The 23,708-nt window shown below is 43.2% G+C and overlaps 1 protein-coding gene across 2 annotated transcripts in view; it reads right to left on the bottom strand.

Annotated features, from left to right (window-relative positions):
• Positions 1–20,226, bottom strand: part of FGG (fibrinogen gamma chain) — a 29,966-nt gene extending 9,740 nt beyond the window's left edge. The window contains exons 1-7 of one of the 2 annotated variants that reach the window (XM_068278896.1): positions 20,090–20,226; positions 19,775–19,828; positions 19,482–19,665; positions 15,811–15,901; positions 6,639–6,769; positions 3,057–3,190; positions 95–279 (exon numbers count right to left, since the gene is read on the bottom strand). In XM_068278896.1, the coding sequence (XP_068134997.1) occupies positions 95–279; positions 3,057–3,190; positions 6,639–6,769; positions 15,811–15,901; positions 19,482–19,665; positions 19,775–19,828; positions 20,090–20,158 (848 nt within the window). In that variant the 5' untranslated portion in view covers positions 20,159–20,226. The remainder of the gene's footprint in view (positions 1–94; positions 280–3,056; positions 3,191–6,638; positions 6,770–15,810; positions 15,902–19,481; positions 19,666–19,774; positions 19,829–20,089) is intronic. The other variant, XM_068278897.1, reaches the window with a different exon arrangement.
• Between the last annotated feature and the right edge of the window lie 3,482 nt (positions 20,227–23,708).

Genomic DNA, 23,708 nt, shown 5'->3' with positions numbered 1-23,708 from the left:
GCATCTGTGTTAGAGAACTATTTATGATGAATTATTTGTACTCATCTGACTATTAATCTATCTTAGTGAAAACCCACATGACTTTATGTATTACCTCTTCTGACCATTCCAGTCTTCCAACTCTATGCGGAGAACATATGGCATTGTAGACTGGGTGCTAATCAGGTGAATTTTCTCATTTCCAAGCCAAAACTCTGTTGTGTCTTTTGGTGACAAGTATCCAAATCCTTCTTTGTATTGAACCCAGTTCTTGTTAAAGTCAACACTACCATCAAGCCTCTAGAAAAAAAGAAAGCAAGTTTTATGGTGACTTAGAATGAAATATTATGTAAGTAATAAGCTTGTTAGACAGTTTTCCCAGTTTGCAATCCTCAGCACCGTAGAGCGCTGAGGATTGCAAGTGACCCCTCTCATCCAGGCCACTGCTTCTTCAGGCCGCTTCCATCAAGTCGGAGTCGGCCATCTCCACCAGGACCGCTATACACAGTAACTCTTTCTTCCCCTCTGCCTCTTGAACTCCCTCCACATTCTTCCACCCCTTATCAGTTCCCCACCACTGCCAAGTTGCAGCCAGCACAATGCTTTCGGTAAACAAGTCCACCGGCCAAAAAATGACTAAGCTGATTAGACTTTTCAGTGCCACAATTTGGTAGTGTTTTGTATCATGTGCATTGTCATTTGATGTATATTGTGTATGATGTATTTTGTCTTCCTTATGTTGTTTTCTTTTTGCTCTTGTTTAACTGCATGTTTACTTGAGCTATGCTCTTGTTTAACTGCACCCTGTACTTGAGCTATGCTTTCATGCCAAACCCAATTCTGGGCAGGACCCAGTTATGCTTGGTGTAATAAACGATTCTGATCGCATGTTGTCAGATTAAATAACCGAAGAAATGCTAGGATGTCATGGGCCACAAAAAATAAATAAATACATAAATAAATAAAAAGGATGTCATGGGCCACAGTATTACCGTATTTTTCGGACTATAAGACGCTCCGGACTATAAGACGCACCTAGTTTCAGAGGACAAAAACCATGGAAAAAAAAATATATGAAACCTGGTGCAACTATAGATCAGGGGCATCTTATGGTCATTTCCCCTTCCTCCCCCAGATTGTCTCTAAACTACACTACCAGCTAAACTAACCCCTACTGCCTCCATTACCTACACTAAGCTACACTGTCCCCACAACCATCACTAAGCTACATAGTCCCCCCCAACCTACACTGAACTACACAGATCCCACAACCTACACTAAGCTACACTGTCCCCACAACCATCACTAAGCTACATAGTCCCCCCAACCTACACTGAACTACACAGATCCCACAACCTACACTAAGCTACACTGTCCCCACAACCTACACTAAGCTACACAGACCCTACAACCATCACTAAGCTACATAGTCCCTACAACCTACACTAAGCTACATAGTCCCCCCAACCTACACTGAACTACACAGATCCCACAACCTACACTAAGCTACACTGTCCCCACAACCTACACTAAGCTACACAGACCCTACAACCATCACTAAGCTACATAGTCCCTACAACCTACACTAAGCTACATAGTCCCCCCAACCTACACTGAACTACACAGATCCCACCACCTACACTAAGCTACATAGTCTCCACAACCTACACTAAATATACATAGATTATTCCTTCAACATTTCTAATACTTGCAAAGGTGTGCTTCCAGGGACACAGGGTCACAGAGCTGCTGTGGGTCTGGATCCATGGAGTCTCCAGGTCCTCTGCAGTGGCAGGGTCTCTCATTAGCAGCGGTTGAGGAGCCAGGAGCTGGAGGTCCCATGTGGTGTGCATCCTGATCACAGATGGGAGCATTAGTGCCGCTCATCAGCCCTCCGGGAGTATGTGGGCAGCCCAGCAGAATCAACGGTCCAGGTCTCCAGCTAAGCGGCTTCAAGCGGCACCAAGGTTCACCAGCGAGTGCAGGATTCCGGGGGTGCGACGCTCATCAGTCCGGCAGGCCAGGGGGTGCGACGCTCATCAGTCCGGCAGGCCACGAACATCGGCCGGGTCTCCGGCGAAGTAGCGTCAGAGGTGGTGGAGCGGCTGCTGGAGAGGCTGCGCATCGAGCGCCGGATTCTGGGGGGCATGCCGCTCATCAGCCCTGCAGGCCAGGAACATCGGCCCGGGTCTCGGAGTAGCGTCAGGTGGTGGAGCGGCTGTTCGAGAGACTGCAAACTTCTCGGGCAGCGAGCGCAGGATTCCCGGGGTGTGCCGCTCATCAGCACTGCAGCCAGTAACATCGGCCCGGGTCTCTGGCAGTGAGATGAAGCGGCTACTGGAGCGGCTGCAAATCGTGCACATCGAGGGTTGGATTCCGGGGGCGTGCCACTCATCAGCACTGCAGCCAGAACCGAAGAGGACACGCACTGGAGGCAGGATGCAGGACTTGGAGCCCGCGGCAGCATCAATGCTGGCGTCCGCTGAGTCCTGCACCTGCTCGTCGGGGTGAAGTGAGCCGGGGAGCCAGGACCGAAGAGGACACGCGCTGGAGGCAGGATGCAGCACTTGGAGCCAACGGCAGCATCGATGCGGGGGCGTCCGCTGAGTCCTGCCCCTGCTTGTCGGGGAGAAGTGTACCGGCAGCCAGGACCAAAGAGGACACGGGTTGGAGGCGGGATGCAGGACTTGGAGCCCGCGGCAGCAAGGATGCGGGCGCCTGCGGGTGTCCTGCACCTGCTTGTGGAGGAAAAGGGAGTGGGAGAGCTTGGGGAGCCAGGACCAGAGAGGACCCCGCACTGAAGGCAGGATGCAGGACTTGGAGCCCGCAGCGGTATTGGTGAGAGCTTCCTCAGCATCCTGCAACTGCTTATGTGGGGACACCTTGGCTCACATTCGGACTATAAGACGCACTGAGTTTTCCCTCCCACTTTTGGAGGAGAAAAAGTGCGTCTTATAGTCCGAAAAATACGGTATCTTTAACAGAGTGATGTTAGGGTCTCCAACAGCCCAAACTAAAAGGGCTTCTAAATGACGGAAACAGAAAAGTCCATTAAAGTACACTATAGATTCACTCACTCTTTGTAGAACAGTCCATGCACTGCCAGATGGTTCAATCTCACAGTACACCAGGAACTGCTTCTTGGCTTTGAGAGGCTTAATGAAGTAGAGACCACTAATACGTGCTCCTTTATTGGCAACCTCTTGACAATCTAGAAAAGAAAAGTATAATCTTCATTAATTATAACCTTATGGAGCAGCTTATGATGCTGAAGATAACTTTAGTGGTAACCATAAAGCTGCCATGAGGTTTATTACAATATAGAATCTACAGTACACTTGCTCCAAGTGATCCTCCCGCATCTCATACACCTACTGTTAAATTAATGTTTTTGTGTTAAAATTGCAGTAGGATTGCAGTGGTAACATTAAGGTGCCCAGACATTGCTTGACTTGTGACACTTACTGTATGTCCCACAGTATCGATCATAACACAGTTGTATCTGGCAGAGAAAGATGCCACAATGTGCTTGAAAGGGCTTGGTTGGATGCATGGCAGTAGTGGTATTCAATTTTTTAAGGACTGATGGACCCCTTTCCGGTCTCCCTCCATTTGTAATGTGTAACCCCTGGGTTGTGCAGAGTGTTACAGGCTCACCTCTCTACTGACAAGCTTTACTCCTGTGTTCTGCATCTCTCTGTATTACCTGTACCCTATGACCTTGTCTCATGTATGTGATGTTAGAAGACACAGGACACAGGAGGAGGTGCACCGGTGGACAGGTAAGCCTGCAACACTCTGCACATTACACATTAAATGGGGGGAAGATCCATGGGGTCAGGCAGGCAGAGATGTAGTAGTAGGGTAGATTTCCAATAAATGTAATGCTGCAATCTATTGGAAATATGTGTGCAGTGTGTGAGCAGGTAATAAATCCCTCTTTGATTCAATTTTAATGAGAAAGGGGTCTTTCAGATGTTTAATCTGGTGGCCTTCACTGGCGAACTGAGGGGGCTATTCCGGGTGTCTGGAACCTCCCCCCTGCACTGAGCTGTGTATTCAGCCAGGGAAGCCCGCATAATATAAACAGCCTCATTCTCCCTCCCTTCTTACTTCTGGTGCCTCCCTCCAGCTAATAGATTGAGAGAGGCAGCCCAGCTTCCCTCACAAGAAGATGCAGCCTGCAGTGAGAGAATGTTGATTATGGAGTCCTGGACTCTCCACAGCACAGAAGTGTCAGACATGATGAAATTAGAGTGCAGGCAAGCTGGTAAATATGCATAGCATGATGCAGAGCTTGCCTGGACTCAGGGTCTGTGGGCAAACATCTGTCTGGTCTCTCCCCATTGTTATAATGACTGCATGTGTGGGTAAGGTGTTTAACAAGCTGAAAAGTTTTTGACAGTCCCTAGACTCCAGGAGGGCTTCTTTCTGACTTGTGTGAGAGACTGACAGGGACAGGAGTCCGATTACAGGCAAGTAGCCTGTGTGATGTGGGACTGCAATACAGATAAGTTCTCTGCTCCATCTCAGGCTATTCTCAATTTCTCCACTCCTCTCTCTGGGCTAGTGCACGCCAAAATGACAATAGCAAATCGCTAGCAATTTGTGAGTGTGATTTTGTGAAGTGATTTTCAGAGCGATTTTTGAATGAATTGCTCAAAAACATGCTACATGCAGTATACCTGCGATTTTGAAAAAATCACAACGCTGCTGTGGGAACACCCACATAGGGTAACATTAGCCAATCGCTTTTCAAATCACTGTTGATTTGAAAAACGCTCAGAAGCCCTCTTGGTGTGCACCAGCCCTCCCTCATTCACCTTTGTTTCCCTCTTCCCCTAGTGCTGGCTGTGTGTTCTTGTCATACAGGAAAGCTAAATAAAAGTGCAATCCTGGTGAGGCAAAATAATATTATTTAGTATTTCTATAGCGCCGCCATCTTCCGCAGATGCATATATCCCTGCATCATATGGGTATCGCTTGCGCTATGTGACACTATGTAGCATATTCCACTGAATTGTCCAAACTAAGTCTATCTCCTGTTCCTCTCTCGGGGAGTTGTTCCAGCGCTGTACCCCGTTCAAATTTGCTGCTTCCAGAAGCCCTCAGAAACACTCGTGTCCTTGAGTACTTCCAAAGATAGGCAGCTCCGTAATACGGCAGCGCACTTTTGTACATGGACAGTATGGAGCCACCTGTATTCGGAAGCACTCGGGGACATACGTGCTTCTGGACCTTTCAGGAACCCCCCCCTTAAAAATCCTGCGTTTGCCCCTGGCCTTTAAGAAATGTATGGGCACCTTTAGACTATGAGCCCCTTGAGGAACAATTAGGGAGGTGAATGGTTCTATGTAATCTGTCAAGGCCTTTCCACGCTTGCGCGTTTGTAAAGGTACGTTTTCAAAACAGTACTTTCAAATGTATGCATTTTGCATGTATTTTTTGCACGCTTTTTTTTACTACAACAGTAGTAAAGTGACATGCATTCTGAGAGGCAACGGCAGTGCATTGAGGGGAAAAAACACTGTGCACTGCGTTGTGGTGTGTTTTTTAAATTGCACCAATTGACTATCATTACGTGCGCTCTTTACAAAAATACATCCTTCAATACATCCTTCAACGCAGCGCTTCAATGGAGACATCAGAAGGTACTTTCTATGTACTTTCTGATGTCCTTGCATAACACAGGATATATGGCGTTGCTCAAAGCTGCAACGCAACGCATGAGTGGAGACAGAACCTAAAGCACTCTTATGATAATACCATATGACTAAAAGAATGAATCATACTGAAATAATAATACTTTTTTATCTAATAACGTTTAAATAATGAGGCAATAAAAAACACACTCAAAAGCACAGAATAAAGGAGATGTGGGTAGTTAATTGCCAGTGGCATAGCAATAGGGAATGCAGAAGTTGTGTCCTCATCAGGGCCAGAGGGGCCTATTAGGGGCCCTGCCTCATCCATCTTATTAGCTTTGTATTGGCTCTATGCTGGTAATGAACACCTCTACATGTGCATTGCACAGTGGTAATCCTTAACAAACTATTTTCTTACTCTGATTACACTTCTCTGACACGGCAGCTGTCCTTTGTAGGTTTTGGGGCTCCATATCAACAGTGTGCTTGGGGCCCCATGTAAAACGTGCATCAGGGGCCCCAAGCTCCTTAGTTATGCCACTGTTAACTGATACGTGAGAAGTAAGATTCCATGAAGCAAAGCTTTGTATATTTGAGATTACACAATGTGTTCAGAAGTGACAAACGTTTGCACATGAGGTCCTACACATTTCTGCACACTCACTATTTATTTCATCCCCACCAGACAGAAATCACAGATAGGCAAGGTCTGACAGCTGTTTCACAAGCTAACCGCCCGCTGCCCTCTTGTGAAACAGCTGTCAGACCTTGCCTATCTGTGATTTCTGTCTGGTGGGGATGAAATAAATAGTGGATGTTCGCAACGCAGCTGGTGCCCGGATCTTTTTCCTTTGCTGCATACAACTTATTTCTGTTTACCGGAGGCACAGTCAGTTTACTACTTTAACCCTGCCTAGTTTAACATCTAGTGACGATCATACTCCTCTTCACTTTACATTTCTGCACATTATAGTAATTGAAATCTCTAAATGCAGACTTTAGAATAAAGCGTACCTTTTCCTGTTAATTCCTGGATTTCAACTGTGTCTTTGCATGGTTGCTGGCACTGCAGTTCCAAGGTTGCAATCTTCTGTTTCAGCAACGATATTTTTTGTGTGTTTGTAGTTAGTATCTCTTGAAGGTATCTTTGATAAAAAAGAAATGTGTATCCATGTTTTAATTAACCACTTCACCACTGAGGGGTTTTACCCCCTGACCACCAGAGCAATTTTCACCTTTCAGCGCTCCTTCCATTCATTCGTCTATAACTTTATCATTACTTATCACAATTAAATGATCTATATCTTGTTTTTTCCACCACTAATTAGGCTTTCTTTAGGTGGGACATTATGCCAAGAATTATTTTATTCTAAATGTGTTTTAATGGGAAAATAGGAAAAATGTGGGAAAAAAATTAATTATTTTTCAGTTTTCGGCCATTATAGTTTTTAAATAATGCATGCTACTGTAATTAAAACCCATGAAATGTATTTGCCCTTTTGTCCTGGTTATAAAACCGTTTAAATTATGTCCCTATCACAATGTTTGGTGCCAATATTTTATTTGGAAATAAAGGTGCATTTTTTTCAGTTTTGCGTCCATCCCTAATTACAAGCCCATAGTTTATAAAGTAACAGTGTTGTACCTCCTGACATAAATATTTAAAAAGTTCAGTCCCTAAGGTAACTATTTATGTATTTTTTTTATTGTACTTATTTTTATTTTTTTTTAATTACAAAAAAAAAATGGGAGTGTGGGAGGTAATGAGTTAATTTTTTGTGTAAAAGTAATTTATTTGTATGTGAAAAATGTGTAGGGTGTAGTTTTACTATTTGGCCACAAGATGGCCACAGTAACTTTTTGTTTTAATGCGACCTCCAAGCGTCCTTGCGGAAGCTTGGAGGAAGTACTTGGAGGCTGGGTAAGTGTTTACTTTTCACAATGATCGCGCTGCTCATCGGCGAGCAGCGGATCATTGCAGGGCTTAGATCAACAAACGGGAATGGATTTTCCCGTTCATTGATCTCCGGGCGAGCGGGCGGCGGCGTTTTTACTAGCGGCGGGCGGCGTGTTTACGAGCGGGAGCACGGACAGCGGCGGGAACGCGGAAAGTACGGATTTCTCCGTCCCTGGGGGTTAAAGGATGGAAAAAGGGACGGAGAAATTCGTACAGGCGGGGGTAAAGTGGTTAAAATAAGGTGGTCTAATTATAATTATACAAATTACTTTTAAAATATAAATAACACAATATTGCCAGATCCGATACTTGTGGTATAAATCCTTCCATGAAACTGACCTACTGAAGTCCAGATGGCCAGAAGGCGATCTTAAGATGGACGATGAGGAATGGGAAGATGCTTTGGACTCCCACTCATCGTCCTCCACTTCTGTTACTGGAAAAAATATTTAATTCTATGTACAGTAGCAAGAAAAAGTATGTGAACACTTTGGAATTATATGGATTTCTGCACGAATTGGACATAAAATGTGATCTGATCTTCACCTAAGTCACAACAATAGAAAATCACTGCTTAAAGTCTGCTTAAACTAGTACCACACAAATAATTAAATGTTTTTATGTTTTTTTTGAACACACCTTGTAAACATTTACAGTGCAGGTGTAAAAACTATGTGAACCCCTAGACTAATGACATCTCCAAGAGCTATTTGGAGTGAAGTCAGGATGTTAGCCAGCTGGAGTCCAATTAATGAGATGAGATTAAAGGTGTTGGTTACAGCTGCTCGGCAATATAAAAAACACACACCTGTTTTAAGTTTGCTTTTCCAAAGAACACTGCCTGATGTGAATGATGCCTCGCACAAAAGAGCTCTCAGAAAGGAGCGCTGTAATAACAGCGCAGAAGATTTGGGTGCAGCCGGCGCCACCATAGACCGTAATAGCAATTACGGCTATAGCGGTGCACAGAGTGTAACTTTGGTGTCGTCAAAAGACGGAGCTGAAGTTACATTTAAAACACTGTAATTCAGCTTCCAGCAATAGCTGGAAGCCGGATTCCATCATTCCCCACTATCCATGTGGACTTAGAGGGGGAATAGTATTTAACACGGCCGGGACTTGTGCAGCATCAGGATCAGCCATATACTGGCTGTATCCTGCGCCCAAGTCTCCCGGCGGCCAGTTATCTCGTATGCCTCAGAAGACCTACGATTAAGAATTGTTGACTTGCATAAAGCTGAAAAGGGTTATAAAAGTATCTCCAAAAGCCATGCTGTTCATCAGTCCATTGTAAGACAAATTGTCTATATATGGAGAAAGTTCAGCACTGCTGCTACTCTCCCTAGGAGTAGCCATCCTGTAAAGATGACTGCAAGCGCACAGCGCAGAATGCTAAATGAGGTGAAGAAGAATCCTAGAGTGTCAGCTAAAGACTTACAAAAGTCTCTGGCATATGCTAACATCCATGTTAGTGAATCTAGAGTGGAGTTCGTGGCAGGATACCACAGAGGAACCCACTGCTGTCCAAAAAAAGCATTGCTGCACGTTTGAAGTTAGCAAAAAGAGCACCTGGATGTTCTACTGCAGTACTGGCAAAATATTCTGGGGACAGATGAAACCAAAGTTGAGATGTTTGAAAGAAACACACAACACTATGGCTATCATTCATAAAGGAGCTGCCGGTAAGGGGAATCAATGCGGGAAAACACCGCTGCTGGTATTTAAGACTTCTGGGTGGGCATTCATAAAAATGTATCCATGTGCGGTAGCAGTGCGGAGATTCCCCGAACTAGGCTGGCTGTAGGCTTGCGGAGACACGGAAGCTTGATACATTTCTCTGTGTTCCGCTCTGCTGCAGCTGCCTGGGAGGTCTGTGTGTCTCCATTCACTTACATTGGTATCGCCACATCAGAGTGAGCGGTACTTCCCGACCTCACAACGTTTGCGGTGATCTTCATGAACTAACATTTTGCTATATTTTTTCCGATAATCACCGCACAAGGCGGTGATTTATCACTCTGCTCGGTAGTGTCATTTTTTCATGCGAAAAGAGCCTTTATGAATGCTGACTTTGCCGAGTGTTCGGTAAAGTCAGCTGTTTTAAGCATTTCCACATGCGGAAATGCTTTATGAATGATAGCCTATGTGTAGAGAAAAGAGGCACAGCAACATCAAAACCTCATCCCAACCATTGCCGAATTTCAGGCAAGACCACAAAAACTGAGGCCTAGGGCATCAGAAAAGCAAGGGGTGGGTTGTGGGCAGCGGAATGGCAGTAGCAGTTAGCCTGCCAGACATTCGTCCTGCTACACAGAGTTTGCACATAGCAGTGGGTGGCTACAAACAGCCAGATCTGGCACTCGGGATGAAGGGGCAGCAAACGGACACTTGCAGTGATCTCTGAGATGGCTGTCACTCACTTAATCACTAAGTGTCCTCAAAGAATCCTACAATCTAATCCCTGCCATGTTGGGGGGGGGGGGGGGCTTGGTGTTAGGATGCTGTTGTTCTGGGGGCAGCTGGTGATAGTGGGCCTTGGGCAGTAAAAACTACAAATCCGGCCCTGATCCCAACTGCGAAGTATGGTGGTGGGGGCATCATGGTTTGGGGCGGCTTTGCTGCGTCAGGGCCAAGACGGATTGCTATCATCAAAAAAAAATTCCAAAGTTTATCAAGACATTGTGCAGGAGAACTTACGGCCATCTGTCCACCAGCTGCAGCTCAGCAGCAGATGGGTGTTGCAACAGGACAATGACCCAAAGCATAAAAGTAAATCAAAAACAGAATGGCTTAAACAGAAGAAAATATGCCTTCTGGGGTCCTGACCTCAACCCAATTGAGATGCTGTGGCATGACCTCAAGAAAGAGATTTGCACCAGACATCCCTAGAATATTGCTGAACTGAAACAGTTCTGTATAGAGGAATGGTCAAGAATAACTCCTGACCGTTGTGCACGTCTGATCTGCAACTACAAAAAAGTTTGGTGGAAGTTATTGCTGCCAGAGGAGGTTCAACCAGTTATTAAAGCCAAGCATTTACTTACTTTTTTCACCTGCACTGTGAATGTTTACATGGTATGTTCAATAAAAACATCTAAACATTTAATTAATTGTGTGGTATTAGTTTAAGTAGACTGTGGTTGTCTATTTTTCTTAGCTGAAGATCAAATCACAATTTGTGCAGAAATCCTCATAATTTGCAGTGATCGCTGTTAGAATCCACTCACCTTCCTGACGTTCCCCGATTGGCGCACGCTTCTGCTCTGGCCGGAATCCTCGATTGCTCTGACGTAAGTGTCTGGTCCTGGCTTGATGATGTCATCAAGCTACGACCCGGGTCTTAGCGGCAGTACGAGCGGGAATGCCGGCCAGAGCGGAGGGGTCCACAGCTGCTCACCGCTGAAACCTGGGAGCTGAGTAAAGGCTGCCCGCAATACGAGGGACACCTGGCCACACTATGGACACCATACCAAGCTTAGCCATACCTCCCAACATTTTAAAGCTAGGGATCGGGACACTTAGACCACACCCCTACCCCCCCCCCCCCCCCCCAGTCACACCTACCATAAAATTTTTTTTTTTTTTTAAATTAATAATATCCCGAGGCGCCAGCCGCGCGGAAGTGGGATGCGGGATGCCTGTCCTTCCATTCTATCTCCCTCCTCCCTTGGAATCTGCCCCCCCTGTGTCGCCCCCCTGCTTGCAGAGTGCGCAGCTAAGTGGAGTGGGCTGTCAGCTTACCGGTATCCATGGACGCGTACCAGCATCTGGCTTCCTGCTTCCTGTGACGTCACAGGAAGCAGATTGAAGCCGGACATCGGTACGCATGGACGCAGGTAATGACAGCCCGCTCCGCACTCTGCTAACGGGGGGACACACAGGGGCCAGATTCCAAGGGAGGGAGGGAGGTAGTAATGGGATGCACGCGTCCCGCATCCCACTTACCCGCGGCTGGAGCCTCGATCATTTTTTTTTCACCCTCACTGCCCACTGCTGCACGGGACTTAGGGGGCTCATACCGTGATAGTGGGAGAGCCCCCCAAAATCGTGACAGTCCCGACGAAAACGGGGCGGTTGGGCCCTCTGGCTTAGCCCTACCAGAAATCCGACTGCCTGACCCACCCAAACGCGCCCCCCCCCATGCAAAATCGCCTGACCCTTAAAGAGGGTTAGGCAGCCAGTCTCGAAAGGGTTAAAAAGAATCTGTAATAGAAAAAAACCCTCTGGGGGATATTTACCTCAAGAGGGGAAAGCCTCTGGATCCTAACGAGGCTTCCACCGTCCTCCTCCGTCCCTTCGTTTAATTGCTCGGGTCCCCTGAAGTGTAGCAAGGTAAATATTTACCTACTGTGATCCTGCACAGGCACACTAGCAGCTTTCTGTTCGGGTTAAGGCGGAAATAGCCGAACCTGATCGGATTCGCTCTACTGCGCAGGCACGAGTCCTTTATGCCTGTGCAGTAGAGCGGGTATGATCAGGTTCGGCTATTTCCGCCTTACCCGAAGGAAGAGCCGCTACTGCGCCTGTGCTGGATCCTGGAGAGGTAAGTAAAACTTAGCTTGTCAAGATTGTCGGGGGGAGGAACTTTTTTTAAGTTACAGAGTCTCTTTAACCTGTTCCTCCAAGTAGAAAAAGCATTTTAAGTGTCAATGGGGTTGATTCACTAAAGGACATTAAGCTATGGTGGCCATACACGGTACAATAAAAACGTTCGATTTTCCCGTTTATTCAATCTAAATGATCGAATTGAATGAAAGTTGAAAATATTTTTTTTTTCGATCAAGAAATTCGAACGATTATCCCGTTTTTTCTGGAAAAATGATCGGACATGCTGGAAAAATCTTTATATTCAATCTAATGGAATAATCGAACTAAATTATCTAATTGTAAAATTGTACCATGTATGGCCACCTTTAACGTGGGCAGATAGCCCACATTAAGATTACCAGCATTTATGCAGTTTATGAGATTAATGTTTTATAGTGAATCAGCCACAATGGTTCCTCTTATATTTTCTGGTTAGACCCAACAGTACATTTTCAGGGCAAGCTTGCTGGGCCCAATCAAATTATAATCACATAATTCTAAAGGCTTCCCTCTTGCATTGAATGTAAACAAATGCATAAGTAGATCAGCCAATGCTTCACTGTTTTGATACCTAAAGGCCCTTTTCCACTGTCCTATTTTCGGATCACATGCAATTTGCTGATTGCAGGGGCTGTAAGTAGCATAGTAATCGTGGTGGCCTTTTTTTCCACTGATGCATTTTGTTTTCCACCAAAACACAAATGCAGAGCAGCATTTACCTGCATTTGCGTTTTTAGTTAATTCAATGAGAACACAAGAAAATCACACCGCAAACATGGTGCAATTTGATCTTCTTCTACTATCCATCTCTATTTTTTCCTACTTTTTCCTTCTGTCAGAAATTGCAAACCCCATCAGGCAGGGATACACACTTAAATGCACCTTTATCGTGTCACAACGTGGTTGAAATAGAGAAAGTTGTTATTGCATCGCAGCATGTTTGCAATCACGTTTCTAGGGAAAATGGACCTACAGTACATGCCTCATCCATGCCTGTCACAGGGCAGAAAATTCAGGATAAATTTACCACATCAAATATAAAAGCTACTTTTATTGATTGCACATTAATTATAACCTTTGACCAAAGGACCTAGGACCGCTATGCATTTAAGGCTATCCAATTTTGACAGAAGTTAAATAGCTTGAAAGGCATAACCAATCAGTGGTTGTGGCTATATGCAAAGTACACTTTAAATTTCCCTCAGCCAAATTGTTTGTGAGGGTGTGTTCACACATAAAAGGTGTACATATCCGGTCCAGTCAGGTAGAACTGATAGAAAAACGGATGCAAAACTGACAGGACAGTACTGTACAGATTTATGTGTGAACTAAGCCGAGTTGTCTTGGGCAAAAAAATGTAGAGTGAATACAGGTTTTCCCCGGCATCACTGAGGTGGTCAAGAGTGATCCATTGTTGTGGTTTTGTATGCTATATCATACTACATGCTGGTAAGCTCATTATGAAACTAACATTTATTCTACTAAAACTATTTGAAACTAATGCTAGGTACACACGATGCAATTTACACAATGCAATTTTCTGACAAATTTCCTGTCAGATCGATTATTTCCATTTATTAACGGTTTTCCGTTCACTTCTATGAAAAATCGTTAGAAAAATCGATCAGAAATCAGATCAGATATGTTCATAATCATGATATAATCGATTTGACAGTAAGTCGGTCAGAAAATTGCATCGTGTGTACCTAACATAAGAGTAATCCATTGTGTACTAATGACCAAACTCCACTGTTTATTTGGGAAGTTCTATTAACCACTTCTACCAATGGGACATGAGCCTCACGTCCGCATTGGCAGCTTCTACAGCCGAAGGGACGTGCTAGTTACGTCCCTGCGGTTTGGGGTGCCGTGCGGGCGATTATGCGTGCAAACGCCCATAATCACGATGTTGTCGGCAACGGGTAGGATTGGCTGTAGGGGACAAAAGTTGGCTGAGCTAATCCGAACATGTCCGCCGAGAATGAACACTGTTTTAGTTCAAAAACCGTGTTCATTCTTAATTAGAGCCGCCACGCTTCCTACTGCACCCATTTCCACCACTTTCCGCCACCGATCATTAGATTTATGAATGGGAAAAAAGTTCCCATTCATTAAACTCCCAGCAGGCCACCGTGATTGCAGGCATCCAGTGATGCCTGTGTCACTTCCTTAGTTACAATGTAGCAACACATTGCTTCCTATAGCGTACTTATTGTACGCTATTAGGAAGTGCTCAACGGGGACGTCTTGTGGCCAAATACTAAAATTACACCTACTGACTTTAGGGAATAAACATTTTAATATGTATGTCAAGAGGTCATATTATTATTAAATTATGGGCTAAAAATTAGTAATGGATGTAAAAACTGAAAAAATGCACCTTTATTTCAAAATAAAATATTGTCGCCATACATTATACTCGGGATATCATTTTAACGTTGCAATAACCGGGACGAATGGCCAAATAAAATGTGTGGATTTTAATTACGGTAGCATGAATTAATATATCTATATATAACTATAATGGCTGAAAACTGAGAAATAATGATTTTTTTCAATTTGTTTCTTATTATTTCCATTATAATGCTTTAGAATAAAATAAAATAATTCTTAGCATTATGTACCACCCAAAGAAAGTTTAATTGGTGGCGGAAAAAACAAGGTATACATCATTTGGCTGTGATAAATAGTGATAAAGTTATTGGGGAATGAAAGGGAGGAGCACTGAAATGTGAAAATTCCTCTCGTCCATGAGGTGAAAAATACCCATGGGCTGAAATGGTTAAAGAGGAACTTCAGCCTAAACAAACATACTGTCATTAAATTACATTAGTTATGTTAATTAAAATAGATAGGTAATATAATCTCTTACCCACCCTGTTTTAAAAGAACAGGCAAATGTTTGATTTCATGAGGGCAGCCAACTGTCCTGTGTGTTGATAACCCCTCCCAGTTGCTAGGCAACGTGAACAACAACATAGGAAATCCCATCATGCTTTGCACAGCATCAGGGAAAAAAAGCCCAGGGAGTTTTCTTTGATGGGTGGAGCTTAGCTAAAAATGCAGCTAAAAATGATGCTTTGGTAAGAAAAACAAAGTTCTGATGCTGTGAAACTGTTAAAGAAACAGCAAGCCTTTTCAGTTCTGCCGAGTAGATTTTTAGTCCGGAGGTTCACTTTAAGGTTCCCACAATGAAGCACATCCTGGTCCTCACCCACCCATCCCTGCCAAAGAGAACTGAATGTGCTGCTTGAAAGATTCAAACAACACTGGTGTGGGTGTCTTGAAGCAGGTGGAGACAATAAACCCGACTCTACTCGGGGTGGCCCAACCGGACCTGGGTGTGGTCGCTCTCCTTGGTAAAAATGACAGGTCATCACTATGGTAAAGACGATATGTGGTCTGTCTAGACCCCTCCAATGGGATACTGTCTAGACTCCTCCAACAGGATTCAAACTGTGTGTCTGTGTAGCAATCATTCCAATCTGTCACCAAATATCACAAGCAATTATTTTGGGTGACAGTGACAGTGTGAGTGACAATGGCTTTTCCCTGTCTATATTTCATGGGCTAACTTATTTTACATATCGGGTGTCAGTGAAACTGGGAATGACAAAATAGCATTAATGTTGGTATACTCACTGTATGTTCTGTTCATTGTTTGTCACTGCCTGCTCATATCGTGAGATCTCATCCAGCATGCTTTTTGATTTCATAGTTGGGTCTCCAAGTACTAATAGTAGACAAAAAATGTACATATGTAACAAAAGCATGTTTGAAATGATTTGTCAGAAATATAATGAATACTTTTAACAGTAACAGGAAAAAAGGACGCCGGCAGCTAGTGGACAAAAAGGGCGCCGCCATTCACTCCCATAATAAATATCGTTTAATGGGCGCCGAACAGGAAAAAAAAAGGGCGCCGGAGATTAATAACATTTTACAAATGGCGCCCGGAGATTTTTAATGTTTTATAACTGTGCTTGTAATGATTTAAGTTTAGAAAATGCGCCCGTGACGAATAACGTTTATAAAAATACCAAACATATTTAACTAAAACATTATTTAGAATGTTATCCCTTACTGTTTGTAAAACATTATTATTCACAAAATAAAGCGATCAGTACGTAACGTAAATTGCAATATATTTTTTACAGTCACTATTTGTAAAACATTATTATCCACACAATAAAATTATTTAACATTTTTATTCCTTAAAGAGAACCAGAGACGAAGCACCCTCATGTATTTTACCATATATATCAGTGGGAACATTAGAGAAAGCACCTACCATGCTTTCTGTTTCATTCTGCACTGCACAGCTTGTTTCTTATCAGCCCTGATAAAATCCCTGACTGAGCATTCAGTCTGCATTTGCTATAATGACTCAGCTATAATGATTCCTGAGCAGAGCCAGCAGAGGGCAGGCTTGGGCTTGAAAAGACACCAGAAAAGACAGACTCAGCTATAAAGATTCCTGAGCAAAGCCAGACTGAATGCTCAGTCGGGGATTTTATCAGGGCTGAGAAGAAACAAGCTGTGCAGTGCAGAATGAAACAGAAAGCAGGGTAGGTGTTTTCTCTAATGTTCCCACTGATATATAGGGTAAAATACATGAGGGTGCTTTGTCTCTGGTTCCCTTTAATGTCTGTAAAACATTATTATTCACAAAATAAAGTGATTAGTATGCAACGTAAATTGCAATATATTTTTTACAGTCACTATTTGTAAAACATTATTATCCACATAATAAAGCGATCAGTAAGGGGGGTGGTTAGGGTTAGGCACCACTAGGGGGGTGGTTAGGTTTAGGCACCACCAGGGGGGTCTTAGAGTTAGGCACCACCAGGGGAGTCAAGGGGTTAGGGATAGGTACAGGGAGGGTTCTGTGTGAGAGTAGGGTTAAATATAGTTACAGTACAATATACACCACTAGGGGGGTGGTTAGGGTTAGGCACCACCAGGGGGGTGGTTAGGGTTAGGCACCACCAGGGGGGTTTAGGGGTTAGGGATAGGTACAGGGAGGGTTCTGTGTGAGAGTAGGGTTAGGTATAGTTACAGTACAATATACACCATCAGGGGGGTGGTTAGGGTTAGGCACCACCAGGGGGGTCTTAGGGTTAGGCACCACCAGGGGGGGTCTAGGGGTTAGGAATAGGTACAGAGAAGGTTCTTTGTGAGAGTAGAATTAGGTATAGTTTTAGTAAAATTTTAGTAATACTTACTAATGCTTTACAACAGTTATTACGAACGTAGTTATATTTATATCATCGTTATAAACAATATTTTCAGATTTTATTATAAGAAGAAACGATAAATCAAGGTTATTCACAATAATATACAATTATAACGATTAAACATATATTATCGTTTTTTTAACAAACGTAATTATAGGTTTCACTTTTGAAACAGGGAAGATTAACTTTTTCACAATTGCCGATTTCATACACATTATTTAATGCATTACTGCTTATCGTTTACACCCCGCGCCCTTTTTTCCCGATGCCCTTTTTTGATGTACGCACTTTTAACACCCAAAAGTTTAGACTGAATGACCCTTTTTCAATAAACATTTCTGCTGAACTTCATCAAAAGAGAATTTGTCAGTCCTTATCAATAAAATACCTTTTCTGAGCCCAGCAAGCAGATAGAGTGCTTAAAGCAAACCTGAACTGAAAATTAAAAGTAAAAAAAAAACATACACATGTCATACTTACCTCCCACAGTCTGCTAATCAATCTCTTTCTCCTCTCTGCGTCCTGCTAGTCCACTATGTTCGAAGGAATTCTCCGTCCTCCATTTTGAAAATAGCCATTACCCCGTAACTGCTTGCTGGTCAGCGCACTGTTAAACTGTAATATCGCCCACTTGAGCCATAGGGAAACATGGACATTACCTTGCTCATCAGTTGTCCTTTCAGTTATAACTGACAGCAACTAATATATTGCTGAAAAAATCTTGTCAGAATTGGAAGGAATCATTGAAAGAAGAAATGGTGAGCTTCTGAGAGGATCTGACGGCGAGGTTAGTATGTAATATTCCTTTGCAGGTACATCATGTGTTTATTGTAAATAATTTTACTTGGTTCAGGTTCACTGGGCTCATACTAGACTTATACTAAAGCCACAGACACAACATGGACAGTCACAGAAAAAAACAATGTATAATTCGCAGAATCTGTCAGCATTAATTTTGGTCTCCGTTGGTGTCTGTTGTAACGCACAGCACAGGAGATCTCTGGAGCACTGTATGGTAAATATATTGTCCAATATATTTTCCTACATTTTTGTTGAAAAGATATATTTAAAAAAAAATAAAATGAAGATAAGGAAACACACACTTGCTTTCTCCTCTACCATACCTATCTTTCTTTCAGCTGAAACTCACTAGTAGGAATGGATGTTGGCCATCTATGTAGACTTTCTTTGGACCATCAGCATACATAATGTATGCTGTGTCCAGAAAAGTAGTGCAGAAACTTTGCTATCTGCTACTACAACAGAGTCAACAGAAGTGCTGAAAATGGATACGTCTTAGCAGGTCCTATAGATGAGTGTTTCTCAACATTATTTTGGTATGCACCCTTTTTGAATATCTGTGCTCATGAAAAAACCCTTTATATAGTAGAGATTATCTCAAGGACCCCTTGACACAGATACATTTGTAGTACAGTAGTAGTACACAGTTTCCAAGCATTTACTATCGCTTTTAATTACCTAATATAAAAATTTGGTGTTGTTTAGGTTTATACTTTTTTTTTAAGTTTAAATTTGTTATACTTCATCAACTGCATCGAACCCCCTGGATTTGGGCGACAAGCACCACTGGTTGAGAAACTAGGCTATAGGTAACACTGGATCCCTTGACATGCCCATTTATCTGTTAACCTCTGTTGTGGAGCATGGTACGATTTTGCGTCTACTGTGAACCCAGTCTAATAATGCCCAGTGCACATGATGCAATTTTTTCCGTCAGACTGACGGTCGAATTGATTATTTCAGACAGGTCTGATCTGATTCCAGATTATTTTTCTGATTGTTTTTTCTAATCATATATTATATACAAAATTGAACAGAAAAACGACCGGGAAAAAATTTGATTCGACTGTCAATCTGACGGAAAATTGCATTGTGTTTACTAATCATAACTGGCAAAGTCTCTCCCAAATGTATTTAATTTTGGTATTACTTCTTCTCTTATCTACTCTTTAGTATTTTTGGCTTTCTACATACTGAAAAAGAAAATTGTTGCTAATCTGAAAACATCCCCTATGTAAGGAAAAAGTGTATTTATTCAGATGCATTTTCTCCTACCCTGCGGTTGCGGTTGTGGCTTTCTTCCAATTTGTCGTATGTCTACAACCATTTCATTCGTAAAAGTGGTGTCATTGGTGATTCTGCTCAACAGCCCCTCAAGGTTCTGCAGCTCAGTGTCAACGTCTGAATGGTATCTGCTTAAGAAGTCTGAAACACCGCATGTGGTCGGGCAGTATTCCCCCTACAAGTAAGTTTAAAGAAACAAGTAAGTTTTATCCTAAATCAAACTTGGCAAGAAAGTTTAGGGTACTGTCCATAAAAACAATCATTATAATAAAAATAATACTTACAAATCGATCATCTAAGATGCAACAGTTGTCTTTATTTGGTGCTAAATTGTATTGCTGGGGGAAAAAAGGAACACATTTTGTGAGACTAAATCCATATTACCTTTCTGTATCAACTATAGAAATAGCGTAAATATCTGGAATTATTTTTATTAGAGTTACTTTTTAGTAACATGCTAGACATTTACTAAACATAACTAATTTTCATTGGTAGTAAATTAAGGTAGAATATCTTGATGCTCTATAATTACTGCCGGTTGATATAATTATAATGTTTTTTTTTTATTCTATTACAACAAAATGTTTTCTTATACTTACACAATAAGTGCTGGTGAAGAGAAGTAGGGTCTGGATGAGCAGCACCCCCTGCTGGTATATCCGTGTCATTTTGCAGGTCTGTTGTGTCCTGCACTAGCTTGGTTGGGTAGTTCACAAATGAAGCTGAGTCTGTAAGGTGCTGCTGTTTTATGTGTGCTGTGTGGCCAGCAGTAACACTGCAGACAGGGACAGGGAACTGTCCAAAGGCCAAAGCGTGGGGCAGAGGGGAGGAGCTCATAGGTGGTGACCCTTACAGGACATTAGTCACTCAGATTGCATTGCACCCTTCTCAGTATTAACTCTTGACAGACAGATTTAGGAATCGCTGACACAAACATTTGACTTGTTCTTGAGTACTAGGGATGCTCACCGCGTTCTGCGGAATAAATTTTTCCGCGATTCCGGCCGGAATCGGAACGAAATTGCCATAGCGCTATAGCGGAAATTCCGCGGAACGATGCGTAATTCCAGCGGAATGCGGATTTTTGTAAGCCAATCACAAAGAAGCCCCTAGAAGAAGCTTAAAGTGAGAACAACAGGATTTCTTCATGAAAATAGGAATTTCGCCACCAATCAGAGGCTTACAAAAACCACCCAAACGGATTTCTGCATGAAAATCGGAATTATTTCAGCACCAATTACAGTCTTAACAAAAAACAATCAATCCTATGTTAGCAACCAGCTCCCTAGCTATCTCACCTATCCCAACCATTTTGTATAGGTCCCATAGCCTACGCGACACCTCCTGCGGGGCCAAAACCACCGCCATGGGACCACTGCCAGGCCCCAAAGCTTACGCGACACCTCCTGCAGCGCCAAAACCACCGCCATGGGACCACTGCCAGGCCCCAAAGCTTACGCGACACCTCCTGCATTGCCAAAACGACCGCCATGGGACCACCGCCAGGTCCCATGGCTTAAGCGACACCTCCTGCGGTGCCAAAACGACCGCCATGGGACCACCGCTAGGTCTCATGGCTTAAGCGACACCTCCTGTGGTGCCAAAACGACCGCCATGGGACCACCGCTAGGTCCCATAGCGTAAGAGACACCTCCTGCGGTGCCAAAATGACTGCCATGGGACCACCGCTAGGTCCCTTGGCGTAAGCGACACCTCCTGCTGCTGCAAAAAAAATAATAATAATAATAAAAACAAAATAAAATTTTTTTAAAAAATGACTGGTGGAACAGCCACTAGATCCCATGGGCTACCATTTAGCAAAAACGAGGTTTCATTTGCGATTACTTTAATTTTTCCGCCGGAATGCGGAATTCCGCGGAAATTTGCAAAATTCCGCGGAAATGTAATGGCGACGGAATTTAGCGCTGGCGGAATTCCGCAATTCCGGAACGGAATTTGCTCTTTCCGATCATCCCTATTGGGTACTTTTTGTGTGACTTGAGTGCAATTTTTTTTTTTATTTTGCTGGTAATTAAATTTCTTAACATACTAGTTCTTATACTGATAGCCCCATTCAGTTTATGATTTGATTACAGGCAGGCATATGTCACTTAGGCCTAGTGCACACCGGAGCGTTTCCGCTGCGGTTTGCGATCTGCTTGCGGGTGCGGATCTGCTAGGGTAATGCATTTCAATGGGGTGGTGCACACCAGAGCGGGAGGCGTTTTGCAGAAACGCATACTCCCGGGCTGCAGCAGATTTTGGATTGCGGATGCGTTTCTGCCTCAATGTTAAGTATAGGAAAAACGCAAACCGCTCTGAAAAACGGCACTTCAGAGCGGTTTGCCAGGCGTTTTTTGTTACAGTAGCTGTTCAGTAACAGCTTTACTGTAACAATACATGAAATCTACTACACCAAAAACGCTACACAAAACCGCAAAACGCTAGCTGAAACGCTGCAGAAAAAGAAGAAAAAGCGTTTCAAAATCTGCTAGCATTTTGCGGATCTGCTAGCGGTTTTTGGTGTGCACCAGGCCTTAAAGCGGACCCAAACCAAACATTTTTTTAATTAAAAATATTTAGTTGCACCACTCTGACACATACAAAGACATACAAACACTCCTTCAAACCTATGATCATTTCAGTGCATGCTTTTCACCCTTCTCTTTTCATAGCTAGGGTTATACTGGGGGCAGCCATTAGCAATTCCTCCATTGCCGGACACCATCTACTCCACCAGTTTGCCGGAAAAATCCCGGCAATTTGAAAGGAAGGGAGGGGTTCCTCCAATAAATGTAAAATATTTTATATTTGTCATCATGCAGCTGAAAAAAGGCTGCTATATATTATTATAATTTAGAAAATAGATTTTATTTCTGAAATCTTGTATTTTTAATTTGGGTCCACTTTAACCCATTTCATAGATTAGACATTACGTTCAATAAAAACACTGAATCAAATAAAAATCTATAAAAAAATGTAGGACCTCTTGATCGAAGGTCAGCGATTTATCAGTCAAACATTAATCAGGAAAGGTTCTTTTTCATCTAATTGAGCAGGCAGGTCAGTTGGGGAAAATGGCCTGGGGTAGGGGGCCACACGAGGAAGGCTGCAATGCTTTGTACTTTATCGGATAGTATGAAGTTAGTGACTGCAGAATTATCTTTCACCAGATCGCTAATGAGATGTGATCTAATATGAAGTGGAGTAAGGTGAATATAGTTTATGCCTGGCTATCGCAAGCGCTTGGCGCTTTATTGAGCTTTTTTAAAAGCAGTTTTCCCTTTGCTTTGCGCTTAGAAAAGCGCTTTTGTAAGCGCTTTAAGGTGCGTACACACGCGCTACTACAGAGAAGGACGGGTCCGTCAGACCCTCTCGCTGGGCGGTCGTTCTCCCAACAGTAGTGCGTGTGTACAGTCTGTCTGCAGACTGATAAGGCTGTTTCTGAACGATCCGCTGAGCTGAGCTGAGCGGATCGTTCAGAAACAGCCTTATCAGTCTGCAGACAGACTGTACACACGCACTACTGTTGGGAGAACGACCGCCCAGCGAGAGGGTCTGACGGACCCGTCCTTCTCTGTAGTAGCACCTTTACTAAGCGCTTTTTCTGATCGACGTAAGTCAGTAAGCAAACTCTTTGATCTGGAAATGAATAAATACAATGGGCTTGATTCACTAAGACAAATAGCTCGCCTTATCAAAGTTAGCACGCCTTATCAAAGTTAACATGCCTTATCAGAGTAGCATAGCGAGCGCTACGAACCCGCACGGGCTCAGGGCAGGACGAGTGGAGCTCTCATCATTGCCAAATAGCAGGCATAAGTTCGCTATGCTACTCTGATAAGGCATGTTAACTTTGATAAGGCGTGCTATTTGTCTTAGTGAATCAGGCCCAATGTATTTATTCATAAAAGCACTCAGGAAATCGCTATGCAAAGTGCTTTGCGATATCCGTATACCTTCCATTGAGCCAAAGCGCTCAGAAAATTGTACATGTAGCACGTTTGTGATTTCAAAGAATTCAAAACGCTCACATGAGAACACTCTTATAGGAAAACATTGCACAAGTGCTTTTAAGGCGATTTCTAAAATCGCTAGCACTTTTAAAAAGAATGGAAACGCTCATAGTGTGAACAAGCCCTAACAGAAAAAAAGAGCAGCAAATTTGACAGATATTCAACTAATTTACAGTACAGCTGCACAGATTACATTCACACA

The sequence above is a fragment of the Hyperolius riggenbachi genome, chromosome 1, assembly GCF_040937935.1.
Source record: "Hyperolius riggenbachi isolate aHypRig1 chromosome 1, aHypRig1.pri, whole genome shotgun sequence".
Taxonomy (NCBI): domain Eukaryota; kingdom Metazoa; phylum Chordata; class Amphibia; order Anura; family Hyperoliidae; genus Hyperolius; species Hyperolius riggenbachi.
This window is presented reverse-complemented; position numbering and strand designations above follow the sequence as displayed.